Source organism: Erpetoichthys calabaricus, chromosome 3 (genome assembly GCF_900747795.2).
Source record: "Erpetoichthys calabaricus chromosome 3, fErpCal1.3, whole genome shotgun sequence".
NCBI lineage: Eukaryota > Metazoa > Chordata > Cladistia > Polypteriformes > Polypteridae > Erpetoichthys > Erpetoichthys calabaricus.
Genome location: NC_041396.2, coordinates 294,921,973 through 294,947,917, shown reverse-complemented (window position 1 = coordinate 294,947,917; position 25,945 = coordinate 294,921,973). Strand labels below are relative to the sequence as shown.

Genomic DNA, 25,945 nt, shown 5'->3' with positions numbered 1-25,945 from the left:
CTAACACACTGAGGCACTGAAGCTGTAATATGACTTAACTATGTCCTTTTTATGTTTTAGGTGGAGGAGGAGGATTTGGAATGGGAGGAGGAGGAGGAGGATTTGGAATGGGAGGAGGAGGAGGAGGATTTGGAATGGGAGGAGGAGGAGGAGGATTTGGACTTGGAGGTGGAATGGGAGGAGGAGGAGGAGGAGGATTCAGCAGTAGCATGTCACGTAGTGGTGGCGGTGGCCTCTCAATGGGTGGGGGACGCATTTCAAGTTCCTCAAGCAGCGTGACTCAAACAAGACGTTTTTAGCACACAAACTTCCACTTTCCTGACAAAGTACCACACAACACATTCAACAACCTGAGTGTGTTCTAAATGCTTTTTCCTTGTCTTAGTTTTTCTTATTAGCTCACACACCCAAAAAACATACTTATTGTCAGCAGGAGAACATCATAGATGTGACACAGTGAGATGTGATTTGGAAAGGTTATGTACTATTAGACAAAAAAAGCTAAGTCATCTTTAACAAGGCCATGTTAACAGATAACTAAACAATTAGGGACACCACAACAGAAGATCACCCAATATAAGCATTGACCATAATTAAAGATCCCCTCAACATTTATAAAGAAAGCTTTCCGCCAGAACACTAAACAGAATTTCCTAAATATGGGGACAAGTCCCACACACTCAGTTTTCTGGTTTAGTTCCTGCTGCCACCCAACACTTCACATCTGATCAAGTGAACCTGGTCTGTACACTTTCAGGACTACAATTCATGAATATGTAGAACTTTCCACTCTTTTTTTCTCCCAGCCCCTAAGAAAAAGCGCCGACTTGCTCAGTTTCTATCCATAACCTGTGAGCAAGCAGATATTTTGGTCAAGCTCTTCCTCATTTCAAGAAATAGGTCAGGATTGGCAGAGAACACACTTGATTACATATCAGCACACTTCATTACTTTACAGTGTTTTTACTGTATAGTGAAATCATGAAACAATTGAATTTGTATTTTGTTATAAGCAAAGTGCAACCTTATGGAGCATTCCCAACAAAATAGTTTTGTATTCATTGAAAAAATAAAAGATGTTTTACCAGGTGCTACTAAGACTATGGCTCTGCCCAAGGGAGACTCCAAGGAGTTGCCACATGCTAGACTACAAAGAAGCAATGAGATCAAGTGAGATGAAGTGTGTGTATAGACACTGGCTGGGTCATCGAGTGCCATAATTCTCAGGGACTTCTGAATGTTTCCTCAGAGTACAAGGAAGCAGCCTGTTTGACACCTTGAGGGATGCTGAAAGTGGGCATCGTGTCGTTCTTAACGTGCATTGAGCACTCGGGGTTAGCTAGGCCTATTGTTCCATGAGAACAGCCTTTGTGTCCATCACTCATATGACTATGTAAACTTCTCTGTTCTGGATGTTCTGCTACTAATCAGTCATCTGAAATAATCCTGATTATTATTACTGAGGAATTGCTGAAGAGAAAACCCTAACAACCGACCTCTGAAACAGATTGGCTCTGTATTGCAAACAATCCAATAAACCTGTATTGACCAAACATGTGCTGGTGTGTTGTTTGATATTTATGGGTACATCAAGCCAAGTACACAGACATTTCATTTTAATTGTTGGTGAAAACCTTAAAAATGACCTTACACAGCTTGTTGAAGTTATTATTTATTTGTTTTATATATTTTAATTTGACTATGCTAGTACATATCCTTTTTTTACACAATTATCTCAATGATAACAGAATATGAATTTAGCTTTATTGCCAAAATGAATATCAGTTCTCATTTCACCATCACATTAAATTAACCTGTTCATTTACTACGTGTTTGAACGTGGAATAAAGAAAATACTTGTCATTGATTAGCAATCCTATTCTACTTAAGGTTCTGCTCCCTGGAAGCCTGTTATTGGATTAAACGGGTAAAGACAATGGAAGGACCAAGGACTGATGACGTTGAGCTTAGACATGTCGCTTGAAGATGTCATCACTCTGATTCTTCTACTGTGACATATTTTAATATAAATTACTGATTTGTATGTGCAGAATGTAAGTCTCAGCTATGCAGTGAAATGTTTTAAAAGAACATTAAAGTGTTCCTAGCAAATGATCTTTCTTTATATATTATTGAGCACCTGTCTACTGTAAGAACCATTAAAAGAAACTTTACAGTGAGCTATAGTACAATTAAATAAGTTTCTGAAACCCGCTTGATCCAATTTAGGGAGCCTATCTCAGCACCACTGGGCAAGGCAGGAAACCTTTGTGGGCAGGGTGCCAGGCCATCATAGCACCTACTCATTCATACAACCACAAAGGGAGCATTTTGGAATCACCAAGCAAGCTGACCATAGTTTTCATATTGTTTTATAATTGTTATGCTATTAAGTTAACAAACTGATACAAACTACTTTATCGATATCCATTTAATAGTGAACACCTCACCTGCAGAGCTGTGATAAGCGTTAACATATGAACGATTACTATTTGGAGCACAGGCAGGTTAAATGACTTGTTCAGGGTCACATAGTGAACATGCAGCCATGAGGTTTAATTCCCATCTGGCCAAAGCCTTGTAATAATATTGTGTATTTCCTTAATATTATCTGACTTTTCATTAATGTGTGGTAGAGCAATACCAGGGAGAGTACTATATAAAACTAAACAGAAATTAACTGAATTATTATGCTTATCTGCCATCTCACCTCTGTGTTCGTATGGGCCTACCACCAGACACTGTCACAGATTTCATAAACTGAATGTGTGAGGATGTCTGGGTGAGTGTGCTGCATGACAGACTGAAGTCCTATTTGTTTAAGGTTCCTGCATTGCACCAGTATACCCACAGCCATGCAATGGAAACAGACGGTTGAGAAAGATGACTGATGGCCTGACTTTCTCTGCAGCAGTTTCATTGGCATGTGGTATTTAGAGTCAGGTACCCGCTCTATAGGTACAACTATATAAACTGCAGCTGCTCTGTTAAAAAGAGTATGCCGGTCCTGAGCCCCTTTTTAATGTTCGCCTTCAGGTTTCTCTGCAGGGTTGAGAGCTCCTTACGCTGCACACTAGATGAGTATTTTTAATATCTGCCTGCCGCTGAAGTGACTCTGTCAAAGAGAAGACGTTGCCTTTTCTTTCTGTAATACTGACACTGTGCAGCTTCTGTCTCCTTCCCATCATCCATTTCCCAGGTGTGACTCACTCTTGACTTTGTGTTTTTGTTAAAAAAAAAGTACAAAATCTTTAGGAGAGATGGCAAAACTAGAAAGTAAAGGAAAAATGTAACTTAATTGCCTGTTTTACAATCCCAATGACATCCCAGGAGGCTTGGAAAGCAGAGGCTCTCCAGCCCTGAGACATTATGTACGAAGAAACCCACAAGTCAGGACTGGTTAGTCAGGCTTATCCACACAAGAAGCAAACTAAGAAATGTCTTACTTGGCTATTTTGTTCTGTGATTTACCTTTCTGTGAAGGACTAAGATCAAAAACACAACAGGAAATTATCCTTTTTAATGTATCACTCGCAAGTGTGTAAATTTCAGTCAACAGCTTTCTTTACTTGAAAGGGATCAAACTCCTGTTCAGTAAAATGACTTCACTGCACATCCCAAGAATGTGCATTAGATAAACGGGTGACTCTGAATTGTCCTCTGGGTAATGTGGGTGCGTGAATGAGCTGACAATGCACCCAGTGCTGCTGGGGTCGACTCCCGCCCTCTGGGATCCTGAACTGATGACATGGGGTGAAGAACGTTATGTTATGATAAAATACAACACAAAGAACGTTCTGCTCATGTCTGTCTTTTCCTTCCACACTTCCAGAGCTGTGCATGTTGAGCTAACTGGCAACTCTAAATTCTGTGAGTGGGCTCTATGATTGACATCCCCACCCCGTAGTTGATGTTGTCAGGATAGACAGAATTAACTAAAATGGTTATCACAAAGATATGGGAGCTGTGGCAGAGTTCCTTGGGGGTCCAGTACAGAGAAGTATTTCTGAATCCACTAGGAGCTGCCTCTTCTCTCCAGCAATGAAACAGCAGACACCTATGCCCTCCCCACATCAACCACCACTCTGACTTTGCTCTCTCCCTGGTAGACTGCCATTTGCTTGGGGGTGTCCCAGCTTATCAGTTTACACCTCTTACACCACTCTGATACCTACTCATTCAGATGGGAGGGTCCAGAGCAGGGCAAGGCAGTAGGAGGGGTAGGCCCGCCTTCTGGAATGGGCAGAACTAAGCTATAAAAGAGCTCACCTCTGTAGGCATCACAGAGGGACTGACACTCCTTCTTGGACTGCGGACTGCTCTTGGTCAGAATCTTTCTCACAGCTTGCTCTAGTCTCAATTCTTTTTTACTTTGCTTGCACCGATTAGATTAGACTGACTAGTGAAAGGCAAAAATGAGACAGAGCATGACCACCTCTAGTATGAGGAGCGGTGGATTACAAAGAACGGCTCAATCAATGATTGTGCCAAGTAGCAGGCAAAGAATGAGCTACGTGTCCACGTCCAGGGCAGCTCCTGTTAGCAGTTCATTCTCAAGTTCCAGCAGCTATATGGGTGGTGCTGGTGGGTTTGGTGGTGGTGGTGGCGGCCTTGGGGGTGGTGGCGGCTTTGGGGGTGGAATGGGATCATCAATTGGTGGTGGAGGAGGAGGATTCGGTGGAGGATACAGTAGCCTTGGTGGCGGATATGGTGGCGGATATGGTGGACTCGGTGGCGGTGGATTTGGTGGTGGATTTGGCGGTGGAATGGCTCCACCAATGCCAATCACAGCAGTCACCGTTAACCAGAGTTTACTGGCCCCTCTCAACCTGGAAATTGATCCCAACATTCAGCAAGTCCGAACCCAAGAAAAGGAGCAGATCAAGACCCTCAACAATCGCTTTGCCTCCTTCATTGACAAGGTAAGTCTAGCCATTTAATAAATTCAGTCAGGGTGTGATAAGGATAAGCACTTATAAAGACAGAGGAAAAGAAATCTTTTAGGTTAACAAAGCAAGATTTTGAAATGCAGAGTTTGCAATATGAACATTTAACGAAACCACTAAAGCTCAAGAAATGCACTTTACTGGCATTTGTTTCCAAACTTTATCTGTTGGGTATATTTCTAGTTGTGCAGGTTTTGAAATGTCGGGAAGGCAAACATGTCAGGTTATTTGCACGTTAAATTTGAATGGCAGTAGACAATGAAGCACACTGCAAAGATGGCATTTAACCTTTCTTTGTTTTAAAATGAATTTTTAAATAATGCATTGTGATGTTAAAATATATTTGAACAGAACTGGTGTGCAAATTCCACAGAGATTTGTTAGTGGAACAGCATGTTTGGTTTAATTGTTGAGGACAGGTTGTTCTTGTTAGCAGGCTGAAAGAAGACAGCAGTTTAACTCAAACATAGTAAAAGCACAATGGTTACTTCTGTCTGAATGGCTCCTGTGGCTGCAATGCTGGTGTTTATTAAAAATGTCACCCATAGTCATAGCCTTGGGCTGACTTCAATGGCGAAACACCCTTCTTTACATCAAGGAGCCACTGGGAATAACCCAAATGGGCTTTAGTCAGTCTTTGTTTCATAACTGAGAGACCACTTAACACATTAAAACTATTTTTTCCTGTTAGCAAAGACAAGATTCTTATTTAAGGTCACACAAAAGCTGGGAGTCAAACTCAGATTTAAGACCAAAATCATTCAAGTTAAACTGCTCAGCTACTGGAGAATGTTGCCGAATCACTAAAGTCAATTCATTCTGTTTGCTGTCTGAATCAGACTTTCATGGGAGTTGCATTTCAGTTTGGTTTTGCTCAAGAAGGGATACAGCGTCAGATTAGGGGGGCGCTGCAGCAAACTCCCCCCATGTTCTGCTGCTGCCAATGACAATGTAAAGTACCTCTTCCGAGTTCCTCCAGCTATGAGGTATAATTTGCTGTTGTTTGCACACAGGGACTCTAACATATTTTGGCAACTTGCATGTAATTATATTTCCATGTAAATAAACAACATTATTATCCTGTACAGCAAAAACTGGAATTACAGGGGAAAAACATTGGGTACAATCTGAGTCACATTATAAAGTTAACAGAGTCTTGAACCAACACTAATATGTAATCTAAGTGGAGTCAATTCATTTTTTTACTTGCCATTGAAAAGAATTAACATAATGAGTGCTGACATATAAAATGGGTCTACTTGTCCTTCCACACCCTTGTGCTAACCAGTGACACCTAAAGAAGGTGTGGGGACTAAATCAACTAAGGCGTGGCTTTCAATGGCAGTGCTTTACAATGAGAGAGCTGCAAAGATGAGGAGAATCAAGATGGCGCTACTGTGATGTTCAATGCACACCAGTATAAAGAAAGGATAAATGCTCTTCAACACTGTATTATCAAAATGTAATCTGGCAACCTTACGAAGATATTAGCACAATTCATTAATATGTTAATGCTCAGTCCACTCAGCCTCTTGTCTCTTATTTGCACCTACCTGCAGGTCCGCTTCCTGGAGCAGCAGAACAAGATGCTGGAGACCAAATGGAACCTCCTGCAAGAGCAAAGTGGTAGTGGTCCAGGTGGTGCAAGATCCAATATTGAACCCATGTTTGAAGCCTACATTGCCAATCTGCGTCGGCAACTGGACGGCTTGAACAATGAGAAAATTAAACTGGAAAGTGATTTGAAAAACATGCAAGGCTTGGTGGAAGACTTCAAGAACAAGTGAGTTCAAGAAAATAAGGCATTTAAAATAAGGCAGGGGCTGCTGAATGTGAAAATGCTGGTTGAGTAGCTTGATTATAAAGGGTTAACAACAAAAACAGAACGTATTGTACTCCGGTATGAAGCTACATGAGTGTGCAGCAGGGTTACAACAGAAATGAAACTAATGAGTGAATGCAGGAGGAAGTAGCTGCACAACTACACACAGCCCTCTGGTGGCAGAAGAAGGAAGTGTAGCTGACACCACAGACTGCCATTCTGGTTAATGCATTTGTGAGACCATCTGAATCCCCCTGAAAACAGTTTTGTAAATCAATGTATTGATTTGTGAATCTAAATCGGGCCCAGTGCAGGGTTTCCATGGGTAAGCTCTACAGTTGCTGGCTTCTGCCATGCACACCCAGTGCTGCAAAGACTGTCTCCAGCCTTAAAAGCCCAAAATGAGCAGATATTAAGATGAATGTTATGTTCTGTATAAAAAAATAATACAAAAAACTTATGTAACTCTGTCTGAGTAGTTTAACCTACTATAGTGCTATAGATATATGAAATGATAGATAAACGAAATACACTTGCAAAGTCCCCTGGAACAGGGTTCGGTGGGGAAAGAAATGATTCAAAAACTGTTTTATGAATTATTTCAATTCAATTTATTTATCTGTTCATGGAATTCAGGCCAATATCACTTGAATAAGATTGCAGCTATAATGAGATTACAGACATAATTACAGCATGCAATTACGAGCACAAAAGAATAAAGAGGGAAAATGAAAACTACTGTTAAAAAGTAAATTACAATACATTACTATGCAAAGGGCAAATGTCAGTAAAACTGAAAGTGTAATGTGCCAGCTGCAGATTCATAAGAGTCTTCACCCAATGTGTAATATTAGGGGTTTAGTGGCACACAGGGAAGAGTATCTGAGAAGAAAAACAAGACATAATCATTCAGCAGTCGTGTTAGGTAGAAAAAATATAATTCACCTGAATGTAAGTATGTTTAGAACGGGAGAATAACTCGGGACACCCTGGAAGAGGTGCTGGTGAGGCCAGCAGGGGGCGCTTAGCTTGTGGCTCGTGTGTGGATCCCAATGCCCCAGTGCAGTGATGGGGGACATGGTGATGTAGAAATGGCTCTGTCCATCAGATGACACTTTAAAGCTAAGGCCCTGACTCTATGTGGTCATTAAAGATCCCTGGACATCTTTTGATCAGTGTAGAGTATTCCCGATGTCCTGGATAAAATGCCCACCACGGCTTGACCACTGTGGCACACTAATCATGCTCTGTCTCTAACAGTCTCTTTCTTTCAGCCCTACACTGCTAAATAGCTAATGTATAGGGAGACTACTAGCATACAATGGCTACAGTCAAATCATCATGGTGGATGCTGCACAATGCAGGTGGCTGAAGTGGTTCCCTTCTGTCTTATGTAAAGCACTCAGAGTAGTGAAAAAACAGCTGCATAGATGAAAATTATGATTATCATTATTATCCATCCATCCATTATCCAACCCGCTATATCCTAACTATAAGATCACGGGAGTGTGCTGGAGCCAATCCCAGCCAACACAGGGCGCAAGGCAGGAAACAATCCCTGGGCAGGGTGCCAGCCCACCGCAGGGCGCGCACACACACACACACACCAAGCACACATTAGGGTCAATTTAGAATCGCCAATCCACCTAACCTGCATGTCTTTGGAATGTGGGAGGAAACTGGAGCACCAGGAGGAAACCCACGCAGACACGGGGAGAACATGCAAACTCCACATAGGGAGGATCCGGGAAGCGAACCTGGGTCTCCTAACTGCAAGGCAGCAGCGCTACCCACTGCACCACTGTGCCTATCATTATTATTATTATTAGAGTTTAACCAGGATATTGTCACCTTCATGCTTGATCACAGCTCCAGGGACCAGACTTTGATTGTTGCTGCCACTACTTGATTAGTTTGCATGTTCTTCCTTTGCCCCCATGGGTCACGTATGGGTAGTATAGTGAACCCTCATGTCCCCAAAGTAATGCCCATGAGGTTAACCGTTGACGCTAATTTGGCCAGTCAGTGTAGGTGTGGAGGTGTACATGGCTGTGCCCTTTGATGAACTGCCATCCCACCTGGATTTGAATCCTGCCAGTTACCTTGATAGACTCTGGCTGCCCACAATTGGGTAACGGAAACAGCAGGTTTAGAAAATCAATAAGTACATGGATGGCCTCAAAGCTCTTAAATAAATGATACCAAAGTCAAGTAACTAATGTCACCAAAAACTGCAACAATTACTCACGAGCATTCCTATTTCAATTATAAACTGAACAAGACCAATTATTAAACTGCTGTGATGTTTTAAATATTATTTTCTTGGAATATATAAATATACTTCATTCATTCATGTTTTTTCTGCTTCATTCCACTCAGGGTCACGGGAAACTGAGATAAACCAATCAATTTTAAATGTGGCCGACTATAAATACAAAACAAACAAGACCGTTATCAGAAGCTGGGCACTTATTCAGGCAATGGCAAACTGACAAAATACTTTGATTTTTACTCAGGTATGAAGATGAAATCAACAAAAGGGCTGCAGTGGAAAATGATTTTGTCCTGCTGAAAAAGGTACAAATATGCATTTTTACAATTAAAATATAATTCAGATATTTGTGAATCCTTTTAAATAGCATAGGACCAAGGAATGTGTTAAAATTACATTCAGAAAAATGGTGCATGCCACTCAAATTTGGGTAATAATGACAGCTGATGCCAACTGAACAGACAACATTTGCAGTGCTCACTTGCCCTTTCTTGTCTCTAGGATGTTGATGGTGCTTACATGAACAAGGTTGAACTGGAGGCCAAGGTCGAGGCACTTCAAGATGAGATTAACTTCTTGCGTGCCCTCTACGATGCGGTAATCTTCTTAACTGTCACAATGATATGACATAATTGAACACTTAGACATCACAAGTTGCTAATGTTTTCTCTGGTTTGTAATCACAGGAGCTCAATGAATTACAGAATCAGGTTAAAGACACCTCAGTGATTTTAGAGATGGACAACAGTCGCAATCTCGATCTGAACGCCATCGTGGCAGAAGTGCGCGCTCAGTATGAAGACATTGCCAACCGTAGCCGAGCAGAGGCTGAGAACTGGTACAAGCAGAAGGTAAGCAAAAGAGAAATGTGCCGTATTATTATTAGACCCGGACATGACAGAACAGTGGAGAAACGGATTCACATACCAACACATAGACATCTGAGGACTTTTACTGTTTTTATAGTATGAGGAGATGGCAACGTCAGCTGGAAAACACGGTGATGACCTGAAAAACACCAAATCTGAAATATCAGACCTGAACCGTTTGATCAACCGACTGACAGCTGAAATTGAAGCACTCAAGGGACAGGTAAGCCATTAACTTCTCATTCTCTTGTCATTAGTTACAGAAACAAACTGCACTGAACATCCTGATTTTATCATCACAACAGTTCAACTGTTCTACCATTTTATATAAACTTATATAACTCACAGAAAGGTTTTCTTTTTGTGTCCTGATGCCTTCTGGCTAAGAATCAGTTTATATGATTATCAAGTATAGTCCAAAACTCCACTTCATAATGTTTACCAATTCAAACATCGTTAAATTGTTTATTTCCTTGCAGAGAGCGAACTTGGAGACGGCAATTGCTGAAGCAGAGGAACGTGGGGAGCTGGCAGTGAAAGATGCAAAGGCCCGCATTGCTGATCTGGAGGCCGCCTTGCAGAAAGCCAAACAAGATATGGCCCTGCAGGTCCGTGAATACCAGGAGCTGATGAATGTCAAGCTGGCCCTGGACATTGAGATCGCCACCTACAGGAAACTACTGGAAGGCGAGGAGAGCAGGTATGAGAGTAACTCACCCGTCACTGTGGAGAGAAATCCACACGGTATTTTTAGTGAGACAACAGCCATGAAAGTAGTGACAAGTAATTTAAAATAGACATGAAAATATTTGTTTATGTTGTTCAATTTCTTTGGATTGTGTTATCTTTATTCATTTATAACCAAGATAAAATCAGAAAACATTAAGATTGTAATATTGAGGCCTAAATCAACCTGTTTTTCTGCCAGGCTCAGTTCAGGAGGAGGTGCAGTCACGGCTGTCCACGTTCAGTCATCTTCTACTAGCGCTTCATCTGGTAAGCAGAAGAGTTCAATGAATTTGTTTTTCTTTTTTGAGTACATTATCTTAATTATTTTAGTGAATACTGGAAGAAACATGCTAACACACTGAGGCACTGAAGCTGTAATATGACTTAACTATGTCCTTTTTATGTTTTAGGTGGAGGAGGAGGATTTGGAATGGGAGGAGGAGGAGGAGGATTTGGAATGGGAGGAGGAGGAGGAGGATTTGGAATGGGAGGAGGAGGAGGAGGATTTGGACTTGGAGGTGGAATGGGAGGAGGAGGAGGATTCAGCAGTAGCATGTCACGTAGTGGTGGCGGTGGCCTCTCAATGGGTGGGGGACGCATTTCAAGTTCCTCAAGCAGCGTGACTCAAACAAGACGTTTTTAGCACACAAACTTCCTCTTTCCTGACAAAGTACCACACAACACATTCAACAACCTGAGTGTGTTCTAAATGCTTTTTCCTTGTCTTAGTTTTTCTTATTAGCTCACACACCCAAAAAACATACTTATTGTCAGCAGGAGAACATCATAGATGTGACACAGTGAGATGTGATTTGGAAAGGTTATGTACTATTAGACAAAAAAAGCTAAGTCATCTTTAACAAGGCCATGTTAACAGATAACTAAACAATTAGGGACACCACAACAGAAGATCACCCAATATAAGCATTGACCATAATTAAAGATCCCCTCAACATTTATAAAGAAAGCTTTCCGCCAGAACACTAAACAGAATTTCCTAAATATGGGGACAAGTCCCACACACTCAGTTTTCTGGTTTAGTTCCTGCTGCCACCCAACACTTCACATCTGATCAAGTGAACCTGGTCTGTACACTTTCAGGACTACAATTCATGAATATGTAGAACTTTCCACTCTTTTTTTCTCCCAGCCCCTAAGAAAAAGCGCCGACTTGCTCAGTTTCTTTCCATAACCTGTGAGCAAGCAGATATTTTGGTCAAGCTCTTCCTCATTTCAAGAAATAGGTCAGGATTGGCAGAGAACACACTTGATTACATATCAGCAAACTTCATTACTTTACAGTGTTTTTACTGTATAGTGAAATCATGAAACAATTGAATTTGTATTTTGTTATAAGCAAAGTGCAACCTTATGGAGCATTCCCAACAAAATAGTTTTGTATTCAATGAAAAAATAAAAGATGTTTTACCAGGTGCTACTAAGACTATGGCTCTGCCCAAGGGAGACTCCAAGGAGTTGCCACATGCTAGACTACAAAGATCCAATGAGATCAAGTGAGATGAAGTGTGTGTATAGACACTGGCTGGGTCATCGAGTGCCATAATTCTCAGGGACTTCTGAATGTTTCCTCAGAGTACAAGGAAGCAGCCTGTTTGACACCTTGAGGGATGCTGAAAGTGGGCATCGTGTTGTTCTTAACGTGCATTGAGCACTCGGGGTAAGCTAGGCCTATTGTTCCATGAGAACAGCCTTTGTGTCCATCACTCATATGACTATGTAAACTTCTCTGTTCTGGATGTTCTGCTACTAATCAGTCATCTGAAATAATCCTGATTATTATTACTGAGGAACTGCTGAAGAGAAAACCCTAACAACTGACCTCTGAAACAGATTGGCTCTGTATTGCAAACAATCCAATAAACCTGTATTGACCAAACATGTGCTGGTGTGTTGTTTGATATTTATGGGTACATCAAGCCAAGTACACAGACATTTCATTTTAATTGTTGGCGAAAACCTTAAAAATGACCTTACACAGCTTGTTGAAGTTATTATTTATTTGTTTTATATATTTTAATTTGACTATACTAGTACATATCCTTTTTTTACACAATTATCTCAATAATAACAGAATATGAATTTTATGTTTATTGCCGAAATGAATATCAGTTTTCATTTCACCATCGCATTAAAGTAACCTGTTCATTTACTACGTGTTTGAACGTGGAATAAAGAAAATACTTGTCATTGATTAGCAATCCTATTCTACTTAAGGTTCTGCTCCCTGGAAGCCTGTTATTGGATTAAACAGGTAAAGACAATGGAAGGACCAAGGACTGATGACGTTGAGCTTAGACTTGTCGCTTGAAGATGTCATCACTCTGATTCTTCTACTGTGACATATTTTAATATAAATTACTGATTTGTATGTGCAGAATGTAAGGCTCTGTTATGCAGTGAAATGTTTTAAAAGAACATTAAAGTGTTCCTAGCAAATGATCTTTCTTTATATATTATTGAGCATCTTTCTACTATATAAGAACCATTAAAAGACATTTTACAGTGAGCTACAGTACAATTAAATAAGTTTCTGAAACCCGCTTGATCCAATTTAGGGAGCCTATCTCAGCACCACTGGGCAAGGAAGGAAACCTTTGTGGGCAGGGTGCCAGGCCATCATAGCACCTACTCATTCATACAACCACAAAGGGAGCATTTTGGAATCACCAAGCAAGCTGACCATAGTTTTCATATTGTTTTATAATTGCTATGCTATTAAGTTAACAAACTGATACAAACTACTTTATCGATATCCATTTAATAGTGAACACCTCACCTGCAGAGCTGTGATAAGCGTTAACATATGAACGATTACTATTTGGAGCACAGGCAGGTTAAATGACTTGTTCAGGGTCACATAGTGAACATGCAGCCATGAGGTTTAATTTCCATCTGGCCAAAGCCTTGTAATAATATTGTGTATTTCGTTAATATTATCTGACTTTTCATTAATGTGTGGTAGAGCAATACCAGGGAGAGTACTATATAATAATAAACAGAAATTAACTGAATTATTATGCTTATCTACCATCTCACCTCTGTGTTCGTATGGGCCTACCACCAGACACTGTCACAGATTTCATAAACTGAATGTGTGAGGATGTCTGGGTGAGTGTGCTGCATGACAGACTGAAGTCCTATTTGTTTAAGGTTCCTGCATTGCACCAGTATACCCACAGCCATGTAATGGAAACAGACGGTTGAGAAAGATGACTGATGGCCCGACTTTCTCTGCAGCAGTTTCACTGGCATGTGGTATTTAGAGTCAGGTACCGGCTCTATAGGTACAACTATATAAACTGCAGCTGCTCTGTTAAAAAGATCATGCCGGTCCTGAGCCCCTTTTTAATGGTCGCCTTCAGGTTTCTCTGCAGGGTTGAGAGCTCCTTACGCTGCACACTAGATGAGTATTTTTAATATCTGCCTGCCGCTGAAGTGACTCTGTCAAAGAGAAGACGTTGCCTTTTCTTTATGTCATACTGACACTGTGCAGCTTCTGTCTCCTTCCCATCATCCATTTCCCAGGTGTGACTCACTCTTGACTTTGTGTTTTTGTTAAAAAAAAAGTACAAATCCTTTAGGAGAGATGGCAAAACTAGAAAGTAAAGGAAAAATGTAACTTAATTGCCTGTGTTTTACAATCCCAATGACATCCCAGGAGGCTTGGAAAGCAGAGGCTCTCCAGCCCTGAGACATTATGTATGAAGAAACCCACAAGTCAGGACTGGTTAGTCAGGCTTATCCACACAAGAAGCAAACTAATAAATGTCTTACTTGGCTATTTTGTTCTGTGATTTACCTTTCTGTGAAGGACTAAGATCAAAAACACAACAGGAAATTATCCTTTTTAATGTATCACTCGCAAGTGTGTAAATTTCAGAGTCAACAGCTTTCTTTACTTGAAAGGGATCAAACTTCTGTTCAGTAAAATGACTTCACTGCACATCCCAAGAATGTGCATTAGATAAACGGGTGACTCTGAATTGTCCTCTGGGTAATGTGGGTGCGTGAATGAGCTGACAATGCGCCCAGTGCTGCTGGGGTCGACTCCTGCCCTCTGGGATCCTGAACTGATGACATGGGGTGAAGAACGTTATGTTATGATAAAATACAACACAAAGCATGTTCTGCTCATGTCTGTCTTTTCCTTCCATACTTCCAGAGCTGTGCATGTTGAGCTAACTGGCAACTCTAAATTCTGTGAGTGAGCTCTATGATTGACATCCCCACCCCGTAGTTGATGTTGTCAGGATAGACAGAATTAACTAAAATGATTATCACAAAGATATGGGAGCTGTGGCAGAGTTCCTTCGGGGTCCAGTACAGAGATATATTTCTGAATCCACTAGGAGCTGCCTCTTCTCTCCAGCAATGAAACAGCAGACACCTATGCCCTCTCCACATCAGCCACCACTCTGACTTTGCTCTCTCCCTGGTAGACTGCCATTTGCTTGGGTGTGTCGCGGCTTATCAGTTTACACCTCTTACACCACTCTGATACCTACTCATTCAGATAGAAGGGTCCAGAGCAGGGCAAGGCAATAGGAGGGGTAGGCCCGCCTTCTGGAATGGGCAGAACTAAGCTATAAAAGAGCTCACCTCTGTAGGCATCACAGAGGGACTGACACTCCTTCTTGGACTGCGGACTGCTCTTGGCCAGAATCTTTCTCACAGCCTGCTCTAGCCTCAGTTCTTTTTTACTTTGCTTGCACCAATTAGATTAGACTGACTAGTGAAAGGCAAAAATGAGACAGAGCATGACCACCTCTAGTATGAGGAGCGGTGGATTACAAAGAACGGCTCAATCAATGATTGTGCCAAGTAGCAGGCAAAGAATGAGCTATGTGTCCACGTCCAGGGCAGCTCCTGTTAGCAGTTCATTCTCAAGTTCCAGCAGCTATATGGGTGGTGCTGGTGGGTTTGGTGGTGGTGGTGGCGGCTTTGGGGGTGGTGGCGGCTTTGGGGGTGGTTATGGGGGTGGAATGGGATCATCAATTGGTGGTGGAGGAGGAGGATTCGGTGGAGGATACAGTAGCCTTGGTGGCGGATATGGTGGCGGATATGGTGGACTCGGTGGCGGTGGATTTGGTGGTGGATTTGGCGGTGGAATGGCTCCACCAATGCCAATCACAGCAGTCACCGTTAACCAGAGTTTACTGGCCCCTCTCAACCTGGAAATTGATCCCAACATTCAGCAAGTCCGAGCCCAAGAAAAGGAGCAGATCAAGACCCTCAACAATCGCTTTGCCTCCTTCATTGACAAGGTAAGTCTAGCCATTTAATAAATTCAGTCAGGGTGTGATAAGGATAAGCACTTATAAAGACAGAGGAAAAGAAATCTTTTAGGTTAACAAAGCAAGATTTTGAAATGCAGAGTTTGCAATATGAACATTTAACCAAACCACTAAAGCTCAAGAAATGCACTTTACTGGCATTTGTTTCCAAACTTTATCTGTTGGGTATATTTCTAGTTGTGCAGGTTTTGAAATGTCGGGAAGGCAAACATGTCAGGTTATTTGCACGTTAAATTTGAATGGCAGTAGACAATGAAGCACACTGCAAAGATGGCATTTAACCTTTCTTTGTTTTAAAATGATTTTTTAAATAATGCATTGTGATGTTAAAATATATTTGAACAGAACTGGTGTGCAAATTCCACAGAGATTTGTTAGTGGAACAGCATGTTTGGTGTAATTGTTGAGGACAGGTTGTTCTTGTTAGCAGGCTGAAAGAAGACAGCAGTTTAACTCAAACATAGTAAAAGCACAATGGTTACTTCTGTCTGAATGGCTCCTGTGGCTGCAATGCTGGTGTTTATTAAAAATGTCACCCATAGTCATAGCCTTGGGCTGACTTCAATGGCGAAACACCCTTCTTTACATCAAGGAGCCACTGGGAATAACCCAAATGGGCTTTAGTCAGTCTTTGTTTCATAACTGAGAGACCACTTAACACATTAAAACTATTTTTTCCTGTTAGCAAAGACAAGATTCTTATTTAAGGTCACACAAAAGCTGGGAGTCAAACTCAGATTTAAGACCAAAATCATTCAAGTTAAACTGCTCAGCTACTGGAGAATGTTGCCGAATCATTAAAGTCAATTCATTCTGTTTGCTGTCTGAATCAGACTTTCATGGGAGTTGCATTTCAATTTGGTTTTGCTCAAGAAGGGATACAGCGTCAGATTAGGGGTGCGCTGCAGCAAACTCCCCCCATGTTCTGCTGCTGCCAATGACAATGTAAAGTACCTCTTCTGAGTTCCTCCAGCTATGAGGTATAATTTGCTGCTGGTTGCACACAGGGACTCTAACATATTTAGGCAACGTGCATGAAATTATATTTCCATGTAAATAAACAACATTATTATCCTGTACAGCAAAAATTGGAATTATAGGGGGAAAAACTTTGGGTGCAATCTGAGTCATATTATAAAGTTAACAGAGTCTTGAACCAACACTAATATGTAACCTAAGTGGAGTCAATTCATTTTTTTACTTGCCATTGAAAAGAATTAACATAATGAGTGCTGACATATAAAATGGGTCTACTTGTCCTTCTACACCCTTCTGCTAACCAGTGACACCTAAAGAAGGTGTGGGGACTAAATCAGCTAAGGCGTGGCTTTCAATGGCAGTGCTTTACAATGAGAGAGCTGCAAAGATGAGGAGAATCAAGATGGCGCTACTGTGATGTTCAATGCACACCAGTATAAAGAAAGGATAAATGCTCTTCAACACTGTATTATCAAAATGTAATCTGGCAACCTTACAAAGATATTAGCACACTTCATTAATATGTTAATGCTCAGTCCACTCAGCCTCTTGTCTCGTATTTGCACCTACCTGCAGGTCCGCTTCCTGGAGCAGCAGAACAAGATGCTGGAGACCAAATGGAACCTCCTGCAAGAGCAAAGTGGTAGTGGTCCAGGTGGTGCAAGATCCAATATTGAACCCATGTTTGAAGCCTACATTGCCAATCTGCGTCGGCAGCTGGACGGCTTGAACAATGAGAAAATTAAACTGGAAAGTGATTTGAAAAACATGCAAGGCTTGGTGGAAGACTTCAAGAACAAGTGAGTTCAAGAAAATAAGGCATTTTAAATAAGGCAGGGGCTGCTGAATGTGAAAATGCTGACTGAGTAGCTTGATTATAAAGGGTTAACAACAAAAATAGAACGTATTGTACTCCGGTATGAAGCTACATGAGTGTGCAGCAGGGTTACAACAGAAATGAAACTAATGAGTGAATGCAGGAGGAAGTAGCTGCACAACTACACACAGCCCTCTGGTGGCAGAAGAAGGAAGTGTAGCTGACACCACAGAAAGCCATTCTGGTTAATGCATTTGTGAGACCATCTGAATCCCCCTGAAAACAGTTTTATAAATCAATTTATTGATTTGTGAACCTAAATTGGGCCCAGTGCAGGGTTTCCATGGGTAAGCTCTACAATTGCTGGCTTCTACCTTGCACACCCAGTGCTGCAAAGACGGTCTCCAGCCTTGAAAGCCCAAAATGAGCAGATTTTTAGATGAATGTTATGTTCTGTCTAAAAATAATAAAAAACCTATGTAACTCTGTCTGAGTAGCCTAACCTACTATAGTGCTATAGATATATGAAATAAACAAAATACACTTGCAAAGTCCCCTGGAACAGGGTTCGGTGGGGAAAGAAATGGTTCAAAAACTGTTTTATGAATTATTTCAATTCAATTTATTTATCTGTTCATGGGATTCAGGCCAATATCACTTGAATAAGATTGCAGCTATAATGAGATTACAGACATAATTACAGCATGCCATTACGAGTGCAAAAGAATAAAGAGGGAAAATGAAAACTACTGTTAAAAAGTACATTACAATACATTACTATGCAAAGGGCAAATGTCAGTAAAACTAAAAGTGTAATGTGCCAGCTGCAGATTCATAAGAGTCTTCACCCAATGTGTAATATTAGGGGTTTAGTGGCAAACAGGGAAGAGTATCTGAGAAGAAAAACAAGACATAATCATTCAGCAGTCGTGTTAGGTAGAAAAAATATAATTCACCTGAATGTAAGTATGTTTAGAACGGGAGAATAACTCGGGACACCTTGGGTTGCTGCTGGAAGAGGTGCTGGTGAGGCCAGCAGGGGGCGCTTAGCTTGTGGCTCGTGTGTGGATCCCAATGCCCCAGTGCAGTGACGGGGGACATGGTGATGTAGAAATGGCTCTGTCCTTCAGATGACACTTTAAAGCTAAGGCCCTGACTCTATGTGGTCATTAAAGATCCCTGGACATCTTTTGATCAGTGTAGAGTATTCCCGATGTCCTGGATAAAATGCCCACCACGGCTTGACCACTGTGGCCCACTAACCATGCTCTGTCTCTAACAGTCTCTTTCTTTCAGCCCTACACTGCTAAATAGCTAATGTATAGGGAGACTACTAGCATACAATGGCTACAGTCAAATCATCATGGTGGATGCTGCACAATGCAGGTGGCTGAAGTGGTTCCCTTCTGTCTTATGTGAAGCACTCAGAGTAGTGAAAAAACAGCGGCATAGATGAAAATTATTATTATCATTATTATCCATCCATCCATTATCCAACCCGCTATATCCTAACTACAGAGTCACGAGGGTGTGCTGGAGCCAATCCCAGCCAACACAGGGCACAAGGAAGGAAACAAACCCTGGGCAGGGCGCCAGCCCAATGCAGGGCGCACACACACACACACCAAGTACACACACCAAGCACACAATAGGGACAATTTAGAATCACAAATCCACCTAACCTGCATGTCTTCAGAATGTGGGAGGAAACCGGAGCACCAGGAGGAAACCCACACAGACACAGGGAGAACATGAAAACTCCACCCAGAGAGGACGTGAAGCGAACCTGGGTCTCCTAACTGCAAGGCAGCAGCGCAACCCACTGGGCCACCGTGCCTTTCATTATTATTATTATTATTAGAGTTTAACCAGCATATTGTCACCTTCATGCTTGATCACAGCTCCAGGGACCAGACTTTGATTGTTGCTGCCACTACTTGTTTAGTTTGCATGTTCTTCCTTTGTCCCCATGGGTCACGTATGGGTAGTATAGTGAACCCTCATGTCCCCAAAGTAATGCCCATGAGATTAACCGTTGACGCTAATTTGGCCAGTCAGTGTAGGTGTGGAGGTGTACATGGCTGTGCACTTTGATGAACTGCCATCCCACCTGGATTTGAATCCTGCCTGTTACCTTGATAGGCTCTGGCTGCCCACAACTGGGTAATGGAAACAGCAGGTTTACAAAATCAATAAGTACATGGATGACCTCAAAGCTCTTAAATAAATGATACCAAAGTCAAGTAACTAATGTCGCCAAAAACTGCAACAATTACTCACGAGCATTCCTATTTCAATTATAAACTGAACAAGACCAATTATTAAACTGCTGTGATTTTTTAAATATTATTTTCTTGGAATATATAAATATACTTCATTCATTCATTCATGTTTTTTCTGCTTCATTCCACTCAGGGTCACGGGAAACTGAGATAAAGCAATCAATTTTAAATGTGGCCGACTATAAATACAAAACAAACAAGACCGTTATCAGACGCTGGGCACTTATTCAGGCAATGGCAAACTGACAAAATACTTTGATTTTTACTCAGGTATGAAGATGAAATCAACAAAAGGGCTGCAGTGGAAAATGATTTTGTCCTGCTGAAAAAGGTACAAATATGCATTTTTACAATTAAAATATAATTCAGATATTTGTGAATCCTTTTAAATAGCATAGGACCAAGGAATGTGTTAAAATTACATTCAGAAAAATGGTGCATGCCACTCAAATTTGGGTAATAATGACAGCTGATGCCAACTAAACAGTCCACATTTGCTGTGCTCACTTGCCCTTTCTTGTCTCTAGGATGTTGATGGTGCTTACATGAACAAGGTTGAACTGGAGGCCAAGGTCGAGGCACTTCAAGATGAGATTAACTTCTTGCGTGCCCTCTACGATGCGGTAATCTTCTTAATTGTCACAATGATATGACATAATTGAACACTTAGACATCACAAGTTGCTAATGTTTCCTCTGGTTTGTAATCACAGGAGCTCAACGAATTACAGAATCAGGTTAAAGACACCTCAGTGATTTTAGAGATGGACAACAGTCGCAATCTCGATCTGAACGCCATCGTGGCAGAAGTGCGCGCTCAGTATGAAGACATTGCCAACCGCAGCCGAGCAGAGGCTGAGAACTGGTACAAGCAGAAGGTAAGCAAAAGAGATCTGTGCTGTAATATTATTAGACCCGGACATTACAGAACAGTGGAGAAAGGGAATCACATACCAACACATAGACATCTGAGGACTTTTACTGTTTTTATAGTATGAGGAGATGGCAACGTCAGCTGGAAAACACGGTGATGACCTGAAAAACACCAAATCTGAAATATCAGACCTGAACCGTTTGATCAACCGACTGACAGCTGAAATTGAAGCACTCAAGGGACAGGTAAGCCATTAACTTCTCATTCTCTTGTCATTAGTTACAGAAACAAACTGCACTGAACAACCTGATTTTATCATCACAACAGTTCAACTGTTCTACCATTTTATATCAACTTGTATAACTCACAGAAAGGTTTTCTTTTTGTGTCCTGATGCCTTCTGGCTAAGAATCACAGTTTATATGATTATCAAGTATAGTCCAAAACTCCACTTCATAATGTTTACCAATTCAAACATCGTTAAATTGTTTATTTCCTTGCAGAGAGCGAACTTGGAGACGGCAATCACTGAAGCAGAGGAACGTGGAGAGCTGGCAGTGAAAGATGCAAAGGCCCGCATCGCTGATCTGGAGGCCGCCTTGCAGAAAGCCAAACAAGATATGGCCCTGCAGGTCCGTGAATACCAGGAGCTGATGAATGTCAAGCTGGCCCTGGACATTGAGATCGCCACCTACAGGAAACTACTGGAAGGCGAGGAGAGCAGGTATGAGAGTAACTCACCCGTCACTGTGGAGAGAAATCCATGTGGTATTTTACGTGAGACAACAGCCATGAAAGTAGTGACAAGTAATTTAAAATAGACATGAAAATATTTGTTTATGTTGTTCAATTTCTTTGGATTGTGTTATCTTTATTCATTTGTATGTGTATATATATATATATATATATATATATATATATATATGTATATATATATATATATATATATATATAAATAACCAAGATAAAATCAGAAAACATTAAGATTGTAATATTGAGGCCTAAATCAACCTGTTTTTCTGCCAGGCTCAGTTCAGGAGGAGGTGCAGTCACAGCAGTCCACGTGCAGTCATCTTCTACTAGCGCTTCATCTAGTAAGCAGAAGAGTTCAATGGATTTATTTTTTTTTTTTTTTGAGTACATTATCTTCATTATTTTAGTGAATACTGGAAGAAACATGCTAACACACTGAGGCACTGAAGCTGTAATATGACTTAACTATGTCCTTTTTATGTTTTAGGTGGAGGAGGAGGATTTGGAATGGGAGGAGGAGGAGGAGGAGGAGGATTTGGAATTGGAGGAGGAGGAGGAGGAGGATTTGGAGTTAGAATGGGAGGAGGAGGAGGAGGATTCAGCAGTAGCATGTCACGTAGTGGTGGCGGTGGCCTCACAATGGGTGGGGGACGCATTTCAAGCTCCTCAAGCAGCGTAACTCAAACAAGACGTTTTTAGCACACAAACTTCCACTTTCCTGACAAAGTACCACACAACACATTCAACAACCTGAGTGTGTTCTAAATGCTTTTTCCTTGTCTTAGTTTTTCTTATTAACTCACACACCCAAAAAACATACTTATTGTCAGCAGGAGAACATCATAGATGTGACACAGTGAGATGTGATTTGGAAAGGTTATGTACTATTAGACAATAAAACTAAGTCATCTTTAACAAGGCCATGTTAACAGATAACTAAACAATTAGGGACACCACAACAGAAGATCACCCAATATAAGCATTGACCATAACTAAAGATCCTCTCAACATTTATAAAGAAGGCTTTCTGGCAGAACACTAAGCAGAATTTCCTAAATATGGGGACAAGTCCCACACACTCAGTTTTCTGGTTTAGTTCCTGCTGCCACCCAACACTTCACATCTGATCAAGTGAACCTGGTCTGTACACTTTCAGAACTACAATTCATGAATATGTAGAACTTTCCACTCTTTTTTCTCCCAGCCCCTAAGAAAAAGCGCCGACTTGCTCAGTTTCTATCCATAACCTGTGAGCAAGCAGATATTTGGGTCAAGCTCTTCCTCATTTCAAGAAATAGGTCAGGATTGGCAGAGAACACACTTGATTACATATCAGCACACTTCACTACTTTACAGTGTTTTTACTGTATAGTGAAATCATGAAACAATTGAATTTGTATTTTGTTATAAGCAAAGTGCAACCTTATGGAGCATTCCCAACAAAATAGTTTTGTATTCATTGAAAAAATAAAAGATGTTTTACCAGGTGCTACTAAGACTATGGCTCTGCCCAAGGGAGACTCCAAGGAGTTGCCACATGCTAGACTACAAAGATCCAATGAGATCAAGTGAGATGAAGTGTGTGTATAGACACTGGCTGGGTCATCGAGTGCCATAATTCTCAGGGACTTCTGAATGTTTCCTCAGAGTACAAGGAAGCAGCCTGTTTGACACCTTGAGGGATGCTGAAAGTGGGCATCGTGTTGTTCTTAACGTGGATTGAGCACTCGGGGTTAGCTAGGCCTATTGTTCCATGAGAACAGCCTTTGTGTCCATCACTCATATGACTATGTAAACTTCTCTGTTCTGGATGTTCTGCTACTAATCAGTCATCTGAAATAATCCTGATTATTATTACTGAGGAATTGCTGAAGAGAAAACCCTAACAACCGACCTCTGAAACAGATTGGCTCTGTATTGCAAACAATCCAATAAACCTGTATTGACCAAACATGTGCTGGTGTGTTGTTTGATATTTATGGGTACATCAAGCCAAGTACACAGACATTTCATTTTAATTGTTGGTGAAAACCTTAAAAATGACCTTACACAGTTTGTTGAAGTTATTATTTATTTGTTTTATATATTTTAATTTGACTATACTAGTACATATCCTTTTTTCACACAATTATCTCAATGATAACAGAACATGAATTTTATCTTTTTTACCTAAATGAATATCAGTTCTCATTTCACCATCGCATTAAAGTAATCTGTTCATTTACTACGTGTTTGAACGTGGAATAAAGAAAATACTTGTCATTGATTAGCAATCCTATTCTACTTAAGGTTCTGCTCCCTGGAAGCCTGTTATTGGATTAAACAGGTAAAGACAATGGAAGGACCAAGGACTGATGACGTTGAGCTTAGACTTGTCGCTTGAAGATGTCATCACTCTGATTCTTCTACTGTGACATATTTTAATATAAATTACTGATTTGTATGTGCAGAATGTAAGGCTCAGCTATGCAGTGAAATGTTTTAAAAGAACATTAAAGTGTTCCTAGCAAATGATCTTTCTTTATATATTATTGACCACCTTTCTACTGTAAGAACCATTAAAAGACACTTTAAAGTGAGCTATAGTACAATTAAATAAGTTTCTGAAACCCACTTGATCCAATTTAGGGTCATGGGAGCCTATCTCAGCACCACTGGGCAAGGCAGGAAACCTTTGTGGGCAGGGTGCCAGGCCATCATAGCACCTACTCATTCATACAACCACAAAGGGAGCATTTTGGAATCACCAGGCAAGCTGACCATAGTTTTCATATTGTTTTAGAATTGTTATGCTATTAAGTTAACAAACTGATGCAAACTACTTTATCGATATCCATTTAATAGTGAACACCTCACCTGCAGAGCTGTGATAAGCGTTAACATATGAACGATTACTATTTGGAGCACAGGTAGGTTAGATGACTTGTTCAGGGTCACATAGTGAACATGCAGCCATGAGGTTTAATTTCCATCTGGCCAAAGCCTTGTAATAATATTGTGTATTTCCTTAATATTATCTGACTTTTCATTAATGTGTGGTAGAGCAATACCAGGGAGAGTACTATATAATACTAAACAGAAATTAACTGAATTATTATGCTTATCTGCCATCTTACCTCTGTGTTCGTATGGGCCTACCACCAGACACTGTCACAGATTTCATAAACTGAATGTGTGAGGATGTCTGGGTGAGTGTGCTGCATGACAGACTGAAGTCCTATTTGTTTAAGGTTCCTACATTGCACCAGTATACCCACAGCCATGTAATGGAAACAGACGGTTGAGAAAGAAGACTGATGGCCCGACTTTCTCTGCAGCAGTTTCTTTGGCATGTGGTATTTAGAGTCAGGTACCGGCTCTATAGGTACAACTATATAAACTGCAGCTGCTCTGTTAAAAAGAGTATGCCGGTCCTGAGCCCCTTTTTAATGGTCGCCTTCAGGTTTCTCTTGAGGGTTGAGAGCTCCTTATGCTGCACACTAGATGAGTATTTTTAATATCTGCCTGCCGCTGAAGTGACTCTGTCAAAGAGAACACGTTGCCTTTTCTTTCTGTTACACTGACACTGTGCAGCTTCTTTCTCCTTCCCATCATCCATTTCCCAGGTGTGACTCACTCTTGACTTTGTGTTATTGTTAAAAAAAAAAGTACAAATCCTTTAGGAGACATGGGAAAACAAGAAAGTAAAGGAAAAATGTAACTTAATTGCCAGTATTTAACAATCCCAGTGACATCCAGGAGGCTTGGAAAGCAGAGGCTCTCCAGCCATGAGACGACATGTACGAAGAAACCCACAAGTCAGGACTGGTTAGTCAGGCTTATCCACACAAGAAGCAAACTAAGAAATGTCTTACTTGACTTTTTTTTCTGTGATTTACCTTTCTGTGAAGGACTAAGATCAAAAACACAATAGGAAATTATCTTTTTTAATGTATCACTCGCAAGTGTGTAAATTTCAGAGTCAACAGCTTTCTTTACTTGAAAGGGATCAAATTCCTGTTCAGTAAAATGACTTCACTGCACATCCCAAGAATGTGCATTAGATAAACGGGTGACTCTGAATTGTCCTCTGGGTAATGTGGGTGCGTGAATGAGCTGACAATGCGCCCAGTGCTGCTGGGGTCGACTCCTGCCCTCTGTGATCCTGAACTGATGACATGGGGTGAAGAACGTTATGTTATGATAAAATACAACACAAAGCATGTTCTGCTCATGTCTGTCTTTTCCTTCTACACTTCCAGAGCTGTGCATGTTGAGCTAACTGGCAACTCTAAATTCTGTGAGTGGGC

At 41.0% G+C, this 25,945-nt stretch overlaps 2 protein-coding genes and 1 long non-coding RNA gene across 6 annotated transcripts in view; 2 read left to right on the top strand and 1 right to left on the bottom strand.

The window, feature by feature from the left end:
• LOC114649108 (keratin, type II cytoskeletal 8-like) overlaps positions 1-25,945 on the top strand; it is a 41,894-nt gene that overhangs the window by 6,752 nt on the left and 9,197 nt on the right. Inside the window, exons 9-17 of one of the 4 annotated variants that reach the window (XM_051925039.1) lie at positions 15,667-15,923; positions 17,508-17,731; positions 20,301-20,361; positions 20,558-20,653; positions 20,743-20,907; positions 21,023-21,148; positions 21,407-21,627; positions 21,930-21,997; positions 22,171-22,532. In XM_051925039.1, the coding sequence (XP_051780999.1) occupies positions 15,667-15,923; positions 17,508-17,731; positions 20,301-20,361; positions 20,558-20,653; positions 20,743-20,907; positions 21,023-21,148; positions 21,407-21,627; positions 21,930-21,997; positions 22,171-22,355 (1,403 nt within the window). In that variant the 3' untranslated portion in view covers positions 22,356-22,532. Of the gene's footprint in view, positions 1-60; positions 1,554-15,666; positions 15,924-17,507; positions 17,732-20,300; positions 20,362-20,557; positions 20,654-20,742; positions 20,908-21,022; positions 21,149-21,406; positions 21,628-21,929; positions 22,010-22,143; positions 22,533-25,945 lie in introns of those variants that run through there. The other 3 variants (XM_051925037.1, XM_051925038.1, XM_028798542.2) reach the window with 3 other exon arrangements.
• On the bottom strand, positions 1,002-23,955 carry LOC127527193 (uncharacterized). Its single transcript, XR_007934495.1, has 3 exons — positions 23,941-23,955; positions 12,259-12,867; positions 1,002-1,276 (listed from the first exon to the last, which is right to left on the bottom strand). It is a non-coding gene; the product is annotated as an uncharacterized LOC127527193 (long non-coding RNA).
• On the top strand, positions 4,278-12,535 carry LOC127527184 (keratin, type II cytoskeletal cochleal-like). The gene is made up of 9 exons (XM_051925068.1): positions 4,278-4,922; positions 6,506-6,729; positions 9,285-9,345; positions 9,542-9,637; positions 9,727-9,891; positions 10,007-10,132; positions 10,389-10,609; positions 10,838-10,905; positions 11,049-12,535. The coding sequence occupies exons 1-9, from the start codon at positions 4,416-4,418 to the stop codon at positions 11,279-11,281; spliced, it is 1,701 nt and encodes a 566-aa protein (XP_051781028.1). The 5' UTR covers positions 4,278-4,415; the 3' UTR covers positions 11,282-12,535.

Excerpts from the sequence above, each read along its gene's own strand:
- LOC127527184 (XM_051925068.1), top strand. The coding sequence starts at position 4,416 with ATGAGACAGAGCATGACCACCTCTAGTATGAGGAGCGGTGGATTACAA. Across the intron at positions 4,923-6,505 it reads TTGCCTCCTTCATTGACAAG|GTCCGCTTCCTGGAGCAGCA; the intron begins GTAAGTCTAGCC and ends ACCTACCTGCAG. Across the intron at positions 9,638-9,726 it reads TGCGTGCCCTCTACGATGCG|GAGCTCAATGAATTACAGAA; the intron begins GTAATCTTCTTA and ends TTGTAATCACAG.